At 55.6% G+C, this 15,753-nt stretch overlaps 1 protein-coding gene across 1 annotated transcript; it reads right to left on the reverse strand.

Moving 5' to 3' along the window:
• Positions 1–2,300: 2,300 nt before the first annotated feature.
• Positions 2,301–7,350, reverse strand: FGF19 (fibroblast growth factor 19). The gene is made up of 3 exons (XM_037011401.2): positions 6,944–7,350; positions 6,426–6,529; positions 2,301–3,809 (listed from the first exon to the last, which is right to left on the reverse strand). The coding sequence occupies exons 1-3, from the start codon at positions 7,182–7,184 to the stop codon at positions 3,495–3,497; spliced, it is 660 nt and encodes a 219-aa protein (XP_036867296.2). The 5' UTR covers positions 7,185–7,350; the 3' UTR covers positions 2,301–3,494.
• Between the last annotated feature and the right edge of the window lie 8,403 nt (positions 7,351–15,753).

Below are 15,753 nucleotides of genomic sequence, written 5' to 3' on the forward strand. Positions count from 1 at the left end.
AGCTGGGTCTCCTCTGCACTCCTCAGTGGCCTTTTCTTCATGTGCCCATCCCTGCTGTCTTTCCCTCTTCTGTAAGGACACGGTCAGGCTGGACTAGGGCCCACCCCAATTACCTCATTCGCCCTACTGGCCTCTGTAAACAGACCCCATCTCCAAATAACAGTTACATTCTGAGCTGCTGGGTGTCAGGGCTTCAACATATGAACTTGAGGGACACAATTCAGCCGGCAGCCCACTCTACACCAGGCATGGAGCACACATGATTCCACGCCCTTCTCCTAATAGTCCTGCAGTACAGACGTTAATCTCACCCTCTGTGAGGATGCAGGCTCAGAGAGGTGAAGCGACTTACTCGAGGGGAGACAGCAGATTAACAGGGCAGTTCATTCCCTGATCAGCCTGACCCCACAGCCCTTCCATCACAGTTTCTGGGCTGTGTAACTTCGGATGAGTACCTTCCCCTCTCTGGTCCTGCACTCACTCCCTCATCTGTAAAATGAGGAGCAGAGGATGCTGTGTCAGAGTGCGTCATTCAAACTGCCCACGCAGGTCTCAAATTAACATCGTCACAATGTGGGGGCATTGAAGAATGACGTGGCACCTTGATGGGTAAATGGTAGGGGGACCAACTCTGGGGGCCTTGGGCGTGTCATCCGTCAGAGGATGTTTTGGAGTGGGGGACCCCTTGCTGTGGGTTTGGGAGGCACCTCCAGAAAGGCCTTGGTAGATGTTAACCATGATCTTAGGGCCGACACAGCGTCAGGGGACTCCTGTTGAATGCGTGAACTGGACACTTGTCCGTGTGGGCCGGGCATTGTATGGCGTTCCGCCCTTTGCCTCTCCCCACCCGCACCCATTTTATAGGTGAGGACATCGAGGCTCAGATAAGTTGATGATTTGCTCCAGAATGAACAGCTAGTAGTGGGGATCTGGTGAGCTCCATGCAATCTTTACACTCGCCCTGCCACATCTGTGGCTTGGATGGCTTGAAGACCAAACATGTGGTTTTTTTATGTGGTTAGAGAACAGCTGAGTTGCAAAGACAGGGAAGAGGTCCTGTGTCTCCTCTGCCCAGCTTCCCTGATGGTTACATCTTTAGTAACTAGTGCCACATCAAAACAGGGAATTGATGTCCTATGTGTGTGCAGTTGTCAGTTTCACATGTATAGATTTTACCTAACTGCCAGGGCAGCCAAGAACTGACCCACTGAGGAGGACCTCCCTGCTACCCCTTACCCCCTCCTCCCCAACCCCTGGCAGCCACTAATTAGCATCATGCCTTTTAATACACAATCTTTTGGCTGACTTCACATGCCCACTGCGCTTGAGATGTAGGTCCACACTCCTGGCCATCCACTGGCATCCTTCTTTCCCGCCTCTTCCTTGCTAACAGAGCCCCCATTTGGTCAGGGTGCCAATGTACGCCACTCAGCACTCGCTTTCTCAGCCTGCCTTGAGCTGGGGTGGCCCGGAGACCAATTCGGGCTCATAGGAAGCAACCAGAATCTGTTGGAAAGCTCTGCAGCTTTCTTTCTCTGGAAAGGCCAGTGTGGCAATGATTCCTTCTCCCTGGCTTGAGCACACACAGTGGAAGGTACAGCAGCCACACTGATGAGGCCACGTGTCTGGAGACACCATGAGAACAGAGAACACCGTCCCAGCACAAACTTGCCATCTCTGGGGTCGTTACTGGATGAAAAGAAATCCTGCATGTCTGGGCCAGTGGTTCTCAATCAGGTGGCAATTTCACCTCCCAAGGACATACTGGAGACGTTTTCATTGCCACAAGGAGGGGGGCACGACCAGCATCTCGTGGGTAGAGGCCAGGGCAGCTGCCATTACCCTAGAATGCCCGGACCACCTGCCCCCAATAATTACGTGGCCCCAAATGTCAATATGCTGAGCGTGTGTGAGACACACCGGGAGTCAGGCCACGGCCAGTTGGGTGTTTTCTGCAACTGGGAACACTCCCAACAGTGGCCGCCCCAACCACTCACACTCCTAGCAGAGGTGGGGTGAAGATGCTGGGCAGGAAGCACAGCCAAGCCAGTGTCCACCTCCAGTGGTTGCCCTAAATCTATCACTAAATCTATTATTTTAAGCCACTTGGAGGGTCTCAGCTTGGAGGGTGGGGACCACGGTCCTGGAGCTGCTGGTGGGAAGCAGGGAATGCTGAGTACCAAGGGTCTCCTCCCACCAACCCTCCCTCGTCCTCAAACATGGGGGTTGGACAGTGGAATGCAACTTGCTTTAATGTAGAATACAAAACTCATGTACATACATAAATACAATTTGGGGTATAAATAAAGTTAAGAAAATAAAAAGATACATATCAAACAAAATAAATTACTCATAAATATCACGTTGGAAGCTAAGTGCTGGGAAAAGACCCCATCTCCCCGGCTGTTTTCACAAGTTACCCGCAAACTGGGGGCTTTCAAATCTCCCCTTTTCTGGCTTTGAAGGACATGTGTGCTTCCCTGCGGAGGAGGTCCCAACGCACAGGGGGACTTTGTGACAGGGGAGATGGAAGCAGATGCGGAAGACGGCATCTGCTCTTTTGCGGTCAATATCCACAGCGCTTAATGGGGGGAAGCCAGGCCCCCAACGTGAGGTGGGAGAACTAGGAGTGGGGCAGGCCTCTGGGGTTCCACCTCCAAGGGCCCTTGTGAAATCCACACCACCCGAGCAGATCGGAAACCCAAGTCCCCACAGTGCGGAAGGGCTGCTAGGATTGGAGCTGTTCACGTCCGGTCCCTCTAGCAGGTGGCCGTGGGGGCCGTTCTGAGCCCAGCAAGGGCTAGAGCCAGTGAGCTGCCCAATCTGCCCAGGGCATACTGCCAAGTAATCCGGCCACCAGGAGCAGAATCAGGCCCAGCAGGGCGTTCTCAATCCCTCCCCAGGCTGCAGGGGCCGGCTGGGCTGGGCTGCGCCCGGTCAGTGCTGCCCTGGAGGTGACTGGGGAGTATGGATGGGGCCCCCTGGAGTTGTGACTGTGGATTAAACCTCACATGCAGTGGAGTTGAATCTATGTGAGGTTTCGCAAAGCCGATCACCTGTACATGAGTTTTAAATGCCTGCTTTTCTTCTGGCTGCTCCTGCTGGAGGCGGGAGAGGAAACCGCAGAGAATTTTGGCTTGGCACAAGAACTTTCCCAAAGGTAGTGTGTTCCCCACTGGTGGGGGTATTCAAGCAGAACAGGGCCACACTGCAACTTATCCAGCAGTGGCACAGGTGCGGGAGCGGGACCTGGGGTAGGTAGCCATCGGACAGGTGGATGGAGGGCTCGCAATCGTAGCATCACACAAGTCTATCTGCTAGGAACTGGCGCAGCCAATGTAAAACTTCGTGTATGTACTAAACGTTTCTTCCTAAAGCTAAAGAGAACACGAACCCAGGATTGTACTTGGAGAAGCCCAGTCAGAGCTCATTCTGCCAGCACCACAGGCCGGGAGGCCTGGCCTCCAGGGGCAGCGGGGACACCGGAGCCTCAGTTATTTCTGAAAACTGGGACTCTTCACCAGTCCCAGGTTGGTGGCAATCCCAAAAGGGTCCATGCTGTCTGTTTCCAAGGGCGAAGAGAACATGTCAGGCTCCGAGGGGTCCTGCACGTCCCCAGGCTCCTCTGGGCTCCCGGGAAGCATGGGCAGGAAGTGGGACAGGGGCAGAAAGCCCCTGGCCTTGTACAGCTGCCTCTGCTTGGCGCTGCTCAGAGAGACGGGGAGATGGTGCTTCTTGGACTGGTACACATTGTAGCCGTCAGGACGGATCTCCTCTTCAAAGGCGCAGTCCTCGGCCGAGTACTGAGGCTGGGGAGAAGAGAGGCAATGTGAGCAGCAGCCGGTGCCCCCCAGGGGATGACACCACCAGGGGCAGAGGAGGGCCTTCGTGCCACATACTGCCATTCCATCCACGCTATTACGTCCCGTCCATGCTATTACGTGTGTGTGCGTGTATAAAGGTTATAAAGGATGTTATGAAGTATGGGGGTATATGAAGTACATTTATATACATATTTATACCTAAGTGTTTGTCATATAATTGTATACATAAGATATAAAGCATGTGTACATTAATATACACAATTTCACATTACATAATCATAAGATTAAATGTGTTAAATGACATTAAATATATGCACACTGAATATATATACTTTATAAATTATACATTTAAACATGTACTTTGTATAACTATTTTACAACCTTTAACACATGCTTTAGGCATATTATTTCATATGTGCATTTGATGTATGTATGCAATACACTCATACATTTTACATAGATCCTTTCTATTTTTCATTAAACCACATCACTTTTTAATTAAGTCTCATTCTGAGCTATAATATCCACTAAATCATGGGTGTGATATGGGTATGTGCTCTTCTCACCCTTTTTGTTAAATATGTTTTAACTATTGACATGAAAAGTCCCTGTACTCTACTGGCATTTTGGGGAACACTGCTAAACTATGTTATCCATTCAGGATCAGTCTTTTAATCAAGAATTACACGTAATCCCATCTGAGGCCCAGATTAAAATTTCTATAGAGCTGAGACCCAAATAACTGTGAGCATTCCGAGGCTTTTGTCTGGTGCCCTGGTAAGAACCATCAGCCCCCTCCGGGCTTCATTCAATTGCTGAGAGCTATCCAGGCAGCCTGCCAGGGCTATCAAGATAAAGGCAGGGCCTGCCCCCAGGCCCAGGACAGAGCCTGCACCCAGCGGGTGGCCGGAAATGCAAGCATTAGGACCAAAACCATCCTTGGCTCCAGAATTTTGGAAATTGAGGTGCCAGTGAGCAACTCCACTCCCAAACTGGGGAGTACCATTACCCCAGTGACAGAGAGGACAGCCCCAGACAGGGAGCCTGGAGTGCCAGGCAGTAAACAACCCCAGGAGGCACCCGATCCTTTCGGCCCAAGCCTACAAAGGTCACTGAACTGCAGGTGGGTGAGCACTGTACTGATAAGGCCCAGATAAGGCCGAGCCTAACGAAGCAACACCCCCACCCCTTGCTCCGGAGCTGGGGGAGAGCTGCCAGACAGACAGCAGGGAGAGACGCAAATTGATAAGCAAGGAGAGTAAAACCCAGTAGTGCCACTACTTTACTGTGCTGGCTCTTTGGAAGAAATTAGCATCTCATTTTCTCCTCCATACAGGCAATGAAATGATTTTGATTTTCTAGGACAATGTGGAATTTGTTTTAAAAAGCAAGCCATGCCCACCAGATCAAGATTTGGAACAGGATTTTTGGTGAAGAGACACCCCACCCCGCTACCCCAGTGTGGATTAGAATGGGGATTAGACCCACACGCACTTGACGCCCCTCTGCCCCTCCCATTAGCGCCCCCAGCCCCATAAGTGTCACTATTGCAAAAGTTGCAACTGTGGGTTTGAAGTGGCTCTGGGTGTCAGCTTCCAGCAAGCGACCACCTCCTTTCTTGCCTCCATTCTTGTCCTTTCCGCCTGCAGACCTGAAGCAGGCACTTGCGATAAATGTAATAAATGGGTGTCGGAGCCACAAACAATCTGAGTCACTATAAAGATTCGCGCTGCGGGGCAGACCCAGCATCTGCAATTTTCTGCAGGGTGGGAGCTTCCGGTGAGGCCGGGCCTCCCCCTGCCTCCCCCCCGCCCGTCGGAGCCCCTGGCCCAGCGGGGCTGCATTGAGGCCCCGCGTCGGGCCGGGACCTCACACACACTGGTCGGGGAGCCCGGGGGCGCGGGAGGGGCGAGGGATCCCTTTGAACTCTCAGTCTTTGTTCCTGGCCACCAGAGACCCAGTATCCCCACACTTCCTGCCCTGCGACCCGTGGTTACCTGGGCCTTCCCGCCGGCCCCCAGCACCCCGCCACCCCAAAGCATTTGCCACTCAGCTGAGTCTGACGAGAGGACCGGCACGCCTCTGGAATATCACTCTAACGCGCCTGCAATCCCTATACGCTTTTTTTAGTAGATAAAAATTAGTTTTAAAAAAAACATCTCCAATTCCAAACGTGATCTTTTTCCAGAGACTTATTTGAAGACTGGCTTTTTAAAAAAAAGATCCCAGTTGTAGATACACAACTTTTTTTCTCTCTCTCTCCTTTTACTGAATACCGCAGGCAGGGAAACGGAGGCGAGGACCACACACGCGCAGGCCGAGGCTGGGAAGGCCCGAGGTAGGTTTTCCTGTTTCATATCAAAGAAAGCCGAGCCCTGGGCCTCCTCTGAGCCGGCGTTGGCTCAGTTGGAAATGCAGGGGGCGCCCCCCCAATTAGCTTCATCGGCCTTTGCCGTCTTGTCTCGGAGGTCCGCGCAGGCCCGCGCCGGGGAAGCGAGGAAACCCAGGATTAGATCCCGCGCGCCCCGCTCCCCTGCAGGCCCCCACCCCAGGACGGTAGGCCCCGCGCCCCAGCGCGCCCTGTCGGGTGCAGGCACCTACCAGCCCTTGCATCCTGCCGTCGGCGCCCATGCAGAGATACCGGACGCTGCGCACACCCTTGATGGCCACGGTCCGCAGAGCGACTGCCCTGATCTCCACTAAACCTGGGCGCGAGGGAAGCAAAAAGCTGCAGATGGGACCCGCAGAGCCCACAACACGTGGATGCGGTCGGCGCGGCGGCCCTTTCCCCATCGCCACCACCCCGCCTTCCAGCTCCCCACGCTGTCTGGGGGCCCGGGGAGGTTGTGGAACGCCCAGGTGCCAAGACCTGGGATTCTCGGGGAAAAAGGTCGGCTGGAGCCGAAGGGAGAAACGGGGAGGATATGTAACGCATGGGTGCGGTAGGTACATGCACTCGTGCCCCCCTCGCCCAGCTTCTCGCGCTGTCGGGGGGGCCCGGGGAGAGAGAACGCGGAGGTGCAAAAACCTGGGGTTCCCGAGAGTGGGGAGCCCGTGGGAGCCGAAGGAGGTAAGGCTAAGAGGCACTGGGGCGAGCGGGGGGCTCGGCAGGCACTCACTGTGCGCGCTCTGGCCCCGCGCGCAGTCCACGGCGCCGTCGGCGCGAATGCGCAGGAAGCAGCTGGAGAGGCCGTGGGGTCCGCCGGTGTACAGGTGCCGCAGGCGGATGGGCTCGCCCCAGCCGTAGTGCACGTGCGGCCCCGCGTCCGAGAAAGCTAGGGGGCGCCCGGCTGCAGCCAGCCAGAGGCCGGCCAGGACCAGGGCACGGGCCCCGGCGCACCGGCTCGGCGCGCTCCTCATGGCACCTTCCTGGGGCTCGGTGCGCGGCGTGGGAGGCTGGGCGACAGCCGGGACGCGCGGTGGAGCTTTGCGCGCCGAAGCCGGGTGACCGCGGCCTTGAAGCGAGCCGGGCGCTCTTGGAGCCCGGGCGCTCGGCGCTCCTGCTCCGACGGCGCGGCGGTTCGCGGCCGGCGACCTTATATAGCACGTCTTGGCGGCCCAGCGGGTGGGTGCCCTCGACTCCCGAGCGTTTCTTATCGGGATTGCATCAGCCCTCCGCCCCCCGCACGCACCCGCTCACACCCCGCCTCCCGCCTCCGCCCCTCCCCGGGCCCCGCCGGGTGACCCCGCCCTGGCGGCCGGCATCTGGGGGAGGAGGCGGCCCCGCTTCGCGAGAGGGTTCAGGGGAGCTCCTCCCCGCGGCGCAGTGGCGGGGCCGGCGGCCAGGGCGCTCATTGCCGGACGTGTTTGATTTTATAGAGGAGACCCCGGCCCCTGACCCCAAGGCCACCGGCTTCCTTGGGAAATGCGCTCTTCGCTGGGCGCCAGCAGGCGAGAAGGCAGGAGCCCGAGGACTAGAGAGATGGGGGCGCACTGAGCTTTGCACTCCTCACTCCCTGTCCGGAGAAGCCTCGCTTCGGCTTTGGGGTCTTCTCCCTAAAAGCCCACATCCACCCCGTCTCGCGACGGTCCCAACCCTCCCGTCTCCAGGCGCAAAGCCGTCCATTCGAGGCTCCCCCTGCGGCTCGGACCCGCTCACGTTCTCCCGGCTTTCTGCTCTCGCGAGCCCAGCCCCCGCCCCTCTTCACCCCAGTAAACTGCCCCCCGACAAGGGCCGAAGGCGGTCGCCGCGCTCGGGGAAACAATGGGGCGGTGCGCGCGGCGAGCGCTAGGTGGCGCTGGAGGCCGGCGGCTGCCCGAGGCGCCTGCGTCTGAGCCTGCGGCGAGCGCTGCCTGCGACCGGCCGCCGCCGGGCCCCAACCCAGGTGCGGCTGCAAGCGGCAGGCTGGGAAACCCCGACTGCCCGGCTCAGGTCCGGCGCGCGGCATCCTCTGTTCATGAGGCGCCTCCTGTCGTGGACCCGGTCGTTGGGTCCCCGAGCCGGGACTCCCCGGCTGCCGGGCGGAGAGGCAGAGCTTGCTGGGCCCAGGACCGTTCCAGGCGGGGAAACCGGGGCCGCTCAGTGACCTCTGCAAACCAGAGACCTTCGCTAAGGACGTTCCCCAGAAGGGAAGCACCCGGGGATGCCCTGGAGCGCAGAGGGGGGCCTCCTAGGGGCTTCGGCTCAGCATCATTTCCCATTATTCCTCAGCCCCCAAACTCCGATTTGGGGGCCCCAGGAGGCTGGTTTTGGGGAAGAGCCACACTGGCTCGGCTGGGAGGCACCCGCGGGAAGAACACCCCGCCAGGCCTGATGAATTTCAATGAGCAGAGGCCACGCTCATCCCCCCGCCCGTGACTGGCGTTAATGACGGAGCGTACAGAAAATGTCCCCAGGAAAAAGTCTTTACAAAAAGACATCATCTCGAGGCTTTATAGACCCGGGACCCCCACGTTGGCGTGTCTTGGTTTAGAAAGCCTTGGCTTCTGTTAAATCTAATTACTTCCCCCCTGTGGCTTTAAATCGACGGCGGCTCCTATTAAACTTAATTACCTTCTACTACAGCTTTCATTTTAAAGATTCTCGATAAATGGGGGCACTTCGGAGGGTGTTAGAGGCTTCACTGTGGGACGTGCCTCAAATGGGGTGGGGGAAGGGGGTGGCAGCTCCTGGCTCCACCCCGGCCCCTGCTGGCCCTCCTAGGGCCACAGTGCCATCAGGGTGCTCAGGGGCCTGGCAGAAGCAGCAGCCTCTGTGCCTGCTCCATGCTCTAAGCAGGTTACGGGTGATTTTTACTTAAATCCTCACAAGGACTCCCACGGTATTCTGTCTGCCCCATTGAATAGATAGGAAATGGGGGGCCCCAGAAAAGCAGCACGCACGTGTAAGGGTGGATCTGGAGTTGGAACCCAGGCCACCAGGCTTGTGAATCCAGACCATGCTGTGTCTTGGGGAGGCTATGCGGCCTCCTAGCCCGGAATCGGGCTCCGACGTCAGACCCCTGCCGCCTGGCCATACGCAGCTACTCCCCGGCCGGGTCATGAGCCTACCGAGCCTGTGGCCTCGTGCCTGATCTCAGTGATGTCATGGGGTCATTTGGAAGAGCGGGCATCACGTGCCTGGGATGTAGTTCATGAAGAATGACATCCATCCATGAGGTTGGCTGTGCCGCAGGCATTTCAGTCACAGCAGTGCTCTGTGTTTAGGTGATTAATCTGAGCTACATATGAGAAAACGGGCTCCCAGAGTTGGCCGGCCAGTTGGCAAGGGTTGGCGCCCAAGTGCCCCCCTCATCTGAGCGCTGTGGATGGGGGAAGCTGAGGGGCCTAGGAAAGTGGCACTGGCCAGCAGGGGGCGATGCAGCCAAGTGTCTGGCCCTCACCTGTCGCCCTCCAAGCAGACGCAGACATCCTCCCAAGCCTTTTGGTGCAGCGCCCATGTGCCCGGTGGGCTGGTGTGGTTTTCCAGGCTGCATGTGATGTCCCAGTGGCTGGGCCCCCACGAGATTTCATTCACCCAGTGAGGTGGGCAGCGCAAGTAGGATCTAAATCACCCCACTGCCCCCCTCAGTCCAGCAGGGCCCCAGGTGTCTCAGGTCCAGAAGGGCTTGATTTGGTGGCTTTGCTCCAGATTTGATGTTCGCTGGGGTCATTTTTAATTGCCCTAAACCTCCTCCGTCCCAAGTTTGTCCAGGTTGCTCATTCTGATGGCAGCAAGTGAGATTTTCATTGTTTCCAAACCCATGGAAATCTTGCTCAGCCTCACTATCCACTCTTTGCATTATGGAAAAAAATAATATCTTTTTTTCCAGAAATTTACATGCTAATGTCTAATGTGCCTTCCTAAGTACAGCTTAAGCTTCCCTGTGTTCATCCCCACCCCTTGCTTCAGAAATACTTGGTAATTACAGAATCTTCCTGGTGTCAGGGAAAACCTTCATCAGAAAAAAAGAACTGCCATTTCAAGCTTTGGGCAGAAAGGATTGTGAAGACTTGGATGAGGGGCAAGCCACACAGCAGGTTCCTGGACCAGCTGAGACTGGAACTCGGGCACCTGAGTCTCAGCTAGAATCTGCTAGGATGTGCGTCATTTTCCCATAGTCCTCTGCTTCCCCCAAACCCATGTTCTCCCACTGGGATCACTATTCTAATAAGAGGGCATGCCAGACATTGGCAGAGGGCCTGGTCAGAGCAGAAAAGGGGAGCCTCTCTGAGTCTCAGGTTCCTGAGTTATAAATGAGCAAAAGGAATGCTTTTAGCCTCCCCAAGGTTAACGTGAGAAGCAGATGGGGTATCTCTTGACGGAGAGATCAGAGGTATGTAGAGACCGCCTGGCATATGTGGGTCTGCAATAGACGGGGTACCTGTTTTTATTTATTTAAAGGCTACTCTCTGGATGTCTTGAGCACAGTTACTAGTTAGTTTAAAATATAATGGCCCCTCTAGAAAAAGGCAAATCTCTTCAAACTGATGATGGGTGGTTCCCTAGGTAGGAGATGGGGGTGGGCATCCCCTGGAAAGGGGCCTCGGGAAAGGAAGCTCTGGGGTGAGGTGAGCATCCTTGTCTCCCCTGCCGCAGGTGGTCAACCGCAGGCAATGGCACTTGTCAGAAATGCCAGAATGGAACCCTTAGCTTTAGGAGGCGTCTTACTTTAAGTTACAACTAAATAAAGTGGATCTGAACATTTTCATTGCAAAGTAGAACTTGTTCATGATTGAAATTTTGGACAATACGGACATTTTTAAACCTGGGATATCATGACTGCATTATGAGCTGCTATTTCTGTGTTGGTGAATTTCTTCCTCAGACTTTGAAAACGTCTCTAGGTATCTTTCAAATAAAACAGCATTTGAATTGTGTGTGCCCCTCCGCACCTCTGATTACTATAGACATTTTCCGTGGCATTCAGTGTCCTCCAGCACCCATTCACTGGCAGGTCGGAGTGGAGTAGCGTGGATGCGAAATGTCCCCTGTTGATGGGTGTTGAGATCATCTCCCATTTCCCCTCCACGTAACACAGGGAAGGATATCTATGGGTGCTCATCTCACACCTGTCCACTCTCAGAAGGGGAGTGACCTAGCCACACAGTCTCTTCCCAGTTAGGTCCTGTGCATGTCCCAACACCAGATCCGGGGGGATGTGGCAGCTTCCTCCTGGCATTTGGGGAACTGCCCTGCCCTGTGCATGCTAAGGGAGATGCAGCTACCTCCAGACCTCTTGGGGCAAGTCGGAGACTCTAAGTCACAGTCACCAGCGGTCACCCACATAGCACAGGAGCTGTGATTGCAAGCCTCCCTTCCTGCCAGTTCAGGACCCCCGACCCCTCACCATGCTGGCCCAGCTCCCTGTCAGGCAGGGCCTCTGTGACAGGAGTTGATAGTTTTTCACGACATAGATGAATTCGGGCCGAGGGGGCTGTGAGCTGATTTCAGTACAGAAATGTGTCCCCATGGAAGGATTCTGACCTGTCGAAGCAGCTGTATCATACGTGAACACCCAACGCTGTGAGTGCCAACACTGTCAGAGAACAGAAGGCAGCTGATGAGAAAACGTTAATGCAAGTAGCGATGTCACCGAGAGTCCCACAACTCAAATACTGAACTTGGAAAGTTCTGGAACCCCTGGGCTGGCATTGCCGACTGCATCCCCTTCACAAACTTGCCCTAATGGTCAGAGTCCCCAGCCTCCAGCTGGTTATTCTTCAAACCTGGTCCACAAAGAGATGTTTTTTTTCCTACAAAACAACAGCACACTGTCACGGTGCATTTCCTCTTCTGCCCTCAGTGGTGGTAGGAAATGGCTTTGCCTCCTCGATGCCAGACCCTGCTGGTCACCACAGGGAGGGGAGGGGGACACTGACACTCAGCTGTTCCTCTGTGCTGAGAGGTGTGCTAGGCACTTTATTTATCGCACTTACGTTTCAAAAGTACCCGTTTTAAAGATAGGGAAAGTGAGGCTCAAAACTACACCTTGACCAGAGTCACAAAGCTAATAAACAGCAGAGTTTGGATTTGAACCCAATTCTGTATGAATTCAAGTCACAACGCTCTGAAGCACTACACGATATTTTTTTAAAAAAGAGAGAAGGAAATACCAAAATAGACTCTTCCAGAAAATGAGAAGAACCACCCAAATTCAGAGGCTGGCCTAGGCAGGGACCTTGATGCTGTGTTCTCAGCCCCACGCCGGCCCAGGCGTGCTCTCAGGGCCGCCGCCGGAGCCCCTGCATTGCCTCCAGCAAGCCTGCAGAGAGGGCCTCTCAAGTGCGCCTCGCCCCGCCACACTGGCCGCTCTTCCCAGGGCCGCACCGCTGTGCCACCTGTGGCCACCCACCCCAGACACGTCTCTGCAGCAGTGGGGGCGCAGCAGCGGTAAGGGTGCAGCCATGCCTTTGGCACCTTGCACCACATGGTGGCCTCCAAATACCGCATGCACCATAACAGGAGGTGTTACTGTGCCCGTGAGCTCATGGATACATTTGTCCGTCTAGGCTTCCCTTGCTGGCTCTGTCCGTCTGTCCTACCACCCTTCCCTGGCTTCTACCACTGTCTGGATCGTCCATGGCTCTGCCAGCCCTTTCTGAGCACTTCCGAGGTGCCAGGCCTTGTGGATGGGACCCACTTCCTGTGCTGTGGTGCCCAGCAGCAGAGCTCCCAGGCCAGAGGGGTGTGCTTGGGGTGCCTGTGGCACCAGCAGGTCGTGGCTGGCATTCCTGTGGTAGGGTGGTTGGGCCAGGGTGGGCAGCACGAACCAGAACTTTCTCCAGAAGTCTGTGCAAATACTCCTCCCAGGCACTGCCACACCGGCATCACATTTCAGGGAGCACTTCTGGTCGGCGTCATGCCCACTCTCATGCTGGAATTCCCCCTGGAGAAAGGTCGGTGGGAGAGACCCTCTAGTGCTGGAGGCAAGACAGCAACTACCACCCTAATACCTCACCCCTGGGGAATGGTCTGCAGTTAACAAGGCCATCATGGCTCAGAACTCATGCCGCACGGACAGCCAGCTGTTGACCCATTTGACGGGTGAGAGACCCAGGCACAAAACCAGACTGGCAGGAAGGACCACCGATGGGTGAGGGAGCCGTGAGTAGGCTCTGAGACAGGAGCCCAGCGAGGCCCCAGGCTGCTGGGGGCTCAGGGACAGCGCTTGTCCCACCTCACTCTGCTGCGCTGGTCCCCCGACCCCCTCGGGCCTGGGTGGGGACCACCAGGCAGGACAGATATCCCTGGGGCTAAGTTTTTCTGGTCATTGGCTTCTTACTCCAGGCTGTTTGAAAGGGGTAGACTCAGAATTTTAGGGCTGGATGGGACCTTCAGGGCAACTTCTTGAAGCCCCTTATCCCCAGATGAACAAAGTAAGGACCAGAGAGCAGAAAAGATAAGCCCACAGACGTTCAGCCTGTGGGCAGCAGAGAGGGGGCCGAAGCCCGTGCTATGAGGACATCCTCTCCCTCCCGACGCACGCACACAGAGTGCAGGGTGACGTCTGATTTGTAATGAAGTACTTTTAAAAACAGATTTACAAAATCTCAAGGTTTGTTATTAAAAACACCTGCCTACACAGACTGACCATCACCTGGGCTGGGGGCAGGGGAACTGGGGCTGGTCGTCCAAGGGGAAGGCAAAGTATTTCCTTTTAGGGGGCTGAAAATGTTCTGAAACGTGATCAAAGTAGTGTCTGGGAATGCACTAAATGCCACACTGAATTTTATACTTTAAAATGGTTGATTTTTATGATATGTGCATTTTGCCTCAATTAAAAAAAAAGTATCTAAAAGAAAGTCAGCCACTCTAGAGGACCCTTCCGACCCTGGGGAAATCTGAATATGGACTTTCACTGGTCACCAGTGTGAGGTGGTGAAGTCTGCTGGGCTCCTGCTTGCACCGTGGTTACGCAGAGAGTGGCCCTGAGCTGAGGAGACACGTGCCGAAGTGTTTAGAAATAAAAGTGTCATGCCCTCAGCTAACTTTCAGACGGTTCAGAAAAGTACATGTGTGTGTGAGAGAGCGAGAACATGTGTGTGGCAGAATGTCGGTGACCTAGGTGAGGGGGGCACAGGAGGTGGTCCTTATATTATCCTTGAATCTTCCTCAGAGGTTTGGAAAATGAAAGGGTCAAGGGAAGAACCCAGCCTACATGCCTGGTACCGGCGTGTGGCATGGAGCCCGCAGCTGGGATGGGGCTTGTCTGCAGCCTGCACGCTGGCCTCCCAGCTCAGGCAGAGGCCCTGAATGCATTGCCACCCTTTCATCAGCCCCGTTTCTGGAGCAGGAAGTCAAAGCTTGGAGGCTGCACGGCCGGCCCCTGGTGTGCAGCACAGCAGGGGGCAGGCGGCGGAGAAGAAGTCGGCTATTTTGGGTCTTTGGGGCGTGTCTCTTGGATAAATGGGAATCGTGTTGCAACCCTAAGGTCACAGGCAAAGGACATATTTTCCGAGGCAGCCATTTCCTGGGGAATGACCCCCGAGTCCCGTCATTCCCTCTGGAACTGCCCCCACCTCCTGCCCCCCTCACCCCGTGCATGTTGATAGCGACTCAATCTCTTCACAATTGGCAGCTTCCTTTCTGTCATAATTAATGCCTTTTTTTAAAAATGGGAAATGATCGTTACAAATGTGATGGTTGCGTCTTGTTACATATCGGGAATCAGGGTCCCCTTTGAGGTGATCACTCTCATGTCCCACCTGAGATGCAAACCTGTCCCAGGTCCCAGGGAGCAGCGTTTTTAGGAACAGAGATCTTTGGAGGTCCAGGTGCTACCCGATATTCCAGGACGATGGTCGCGCCCCACATTCTGTGCTGTCTTCTCACTGACCATGGTCACCATTCAGCTGAATCCCTGCCCTGGGCCCAACACTCGGTGTGGGCATGCCCGCATGTGTGTGCACGTGTGTGTGATGAGTGCACGCCTGTGCATGAGGGGGTGTGCGTGAGATCTGTGAGTCCTGTAGCAGCAGCCTTCAGGGTGCCGTTTCCACCTTACGGACGAGTATCTATGCAATCTGCGATATTCCCCTCTGCCTAGTGTCTGCGAGCGCCACGGCAGGGGGCATGGAGGTCCTGGTCGCTACCGCCCCCCCAGGGCCCAGCATGGCCCTGGCATGTGACTGGCATCAAAGTATTTGTTAACTGAAAGAGGAGAGAGAGAGGGAGACAGAGGAAGGTGGTGTCTTGGGCCTCATTGGCATCTACCCTGCCTCCTGGCAGGTCCGCAGGGACCAGAGGTATTTCTGTTTTGAGGCATTTCAACAGATGCTCCGGGCTCAGTTCCGGCTAGGGTTTCTGGCTGCACATGCCACAGATGGAGGGGATTGGAGAGTCCTCCTGAAGGCCCTGCTGTGTGCCTGGGGACAATCGCTTGACCCAGCTTTCCCTCCTAGGAAATGGGACGAGACAGGCTGCAGAGGGTGGTGTGGGAAGGGCGGAGGCTCAGGGATCCTGAGGCAGGCCAGGACAGCAGGGGCTGGGACACAGGCCAGGGCACTT

This window comes from Manis javanica, chromosome 11 (genome assembly GCF_040802235.1).
Source record: "Manis javanica isolate MJ-LG chromosome 11, MJ_LKY, whole genome shotgun sequence".
NCBI lineage: Eukaryota > Metazoa > Chordata > Mammalia > Pholidota > Manidae > Manis > Manis javanica.

Bases quoted from the DNA above. Each gene is read 5' to 3' on its own strand.
- FGF19 (XM_037011401.2), bottom strand. From the start codon at position 7,184: ATGAGGAGCGCGCCGAGCCGGTGCGCCGGGGCCCGTGCCCTGGTCCTG. The intron at 6,530-6,943 runs GTGAGTGCCTGC...CCTCGCGCCCAG, and splicing joins GCGGGGCCAGAGCGCGCACA to GTTTAGTGGAGATCAGGGCA. The intron at 3,810-6,425 runs GTAGGTGCCTGC...TCTTCTCCCCAG, and splicing joins ACGGCAGGATGCAAGGGCTG to CCTCAGTACTCGGCCGAGGA.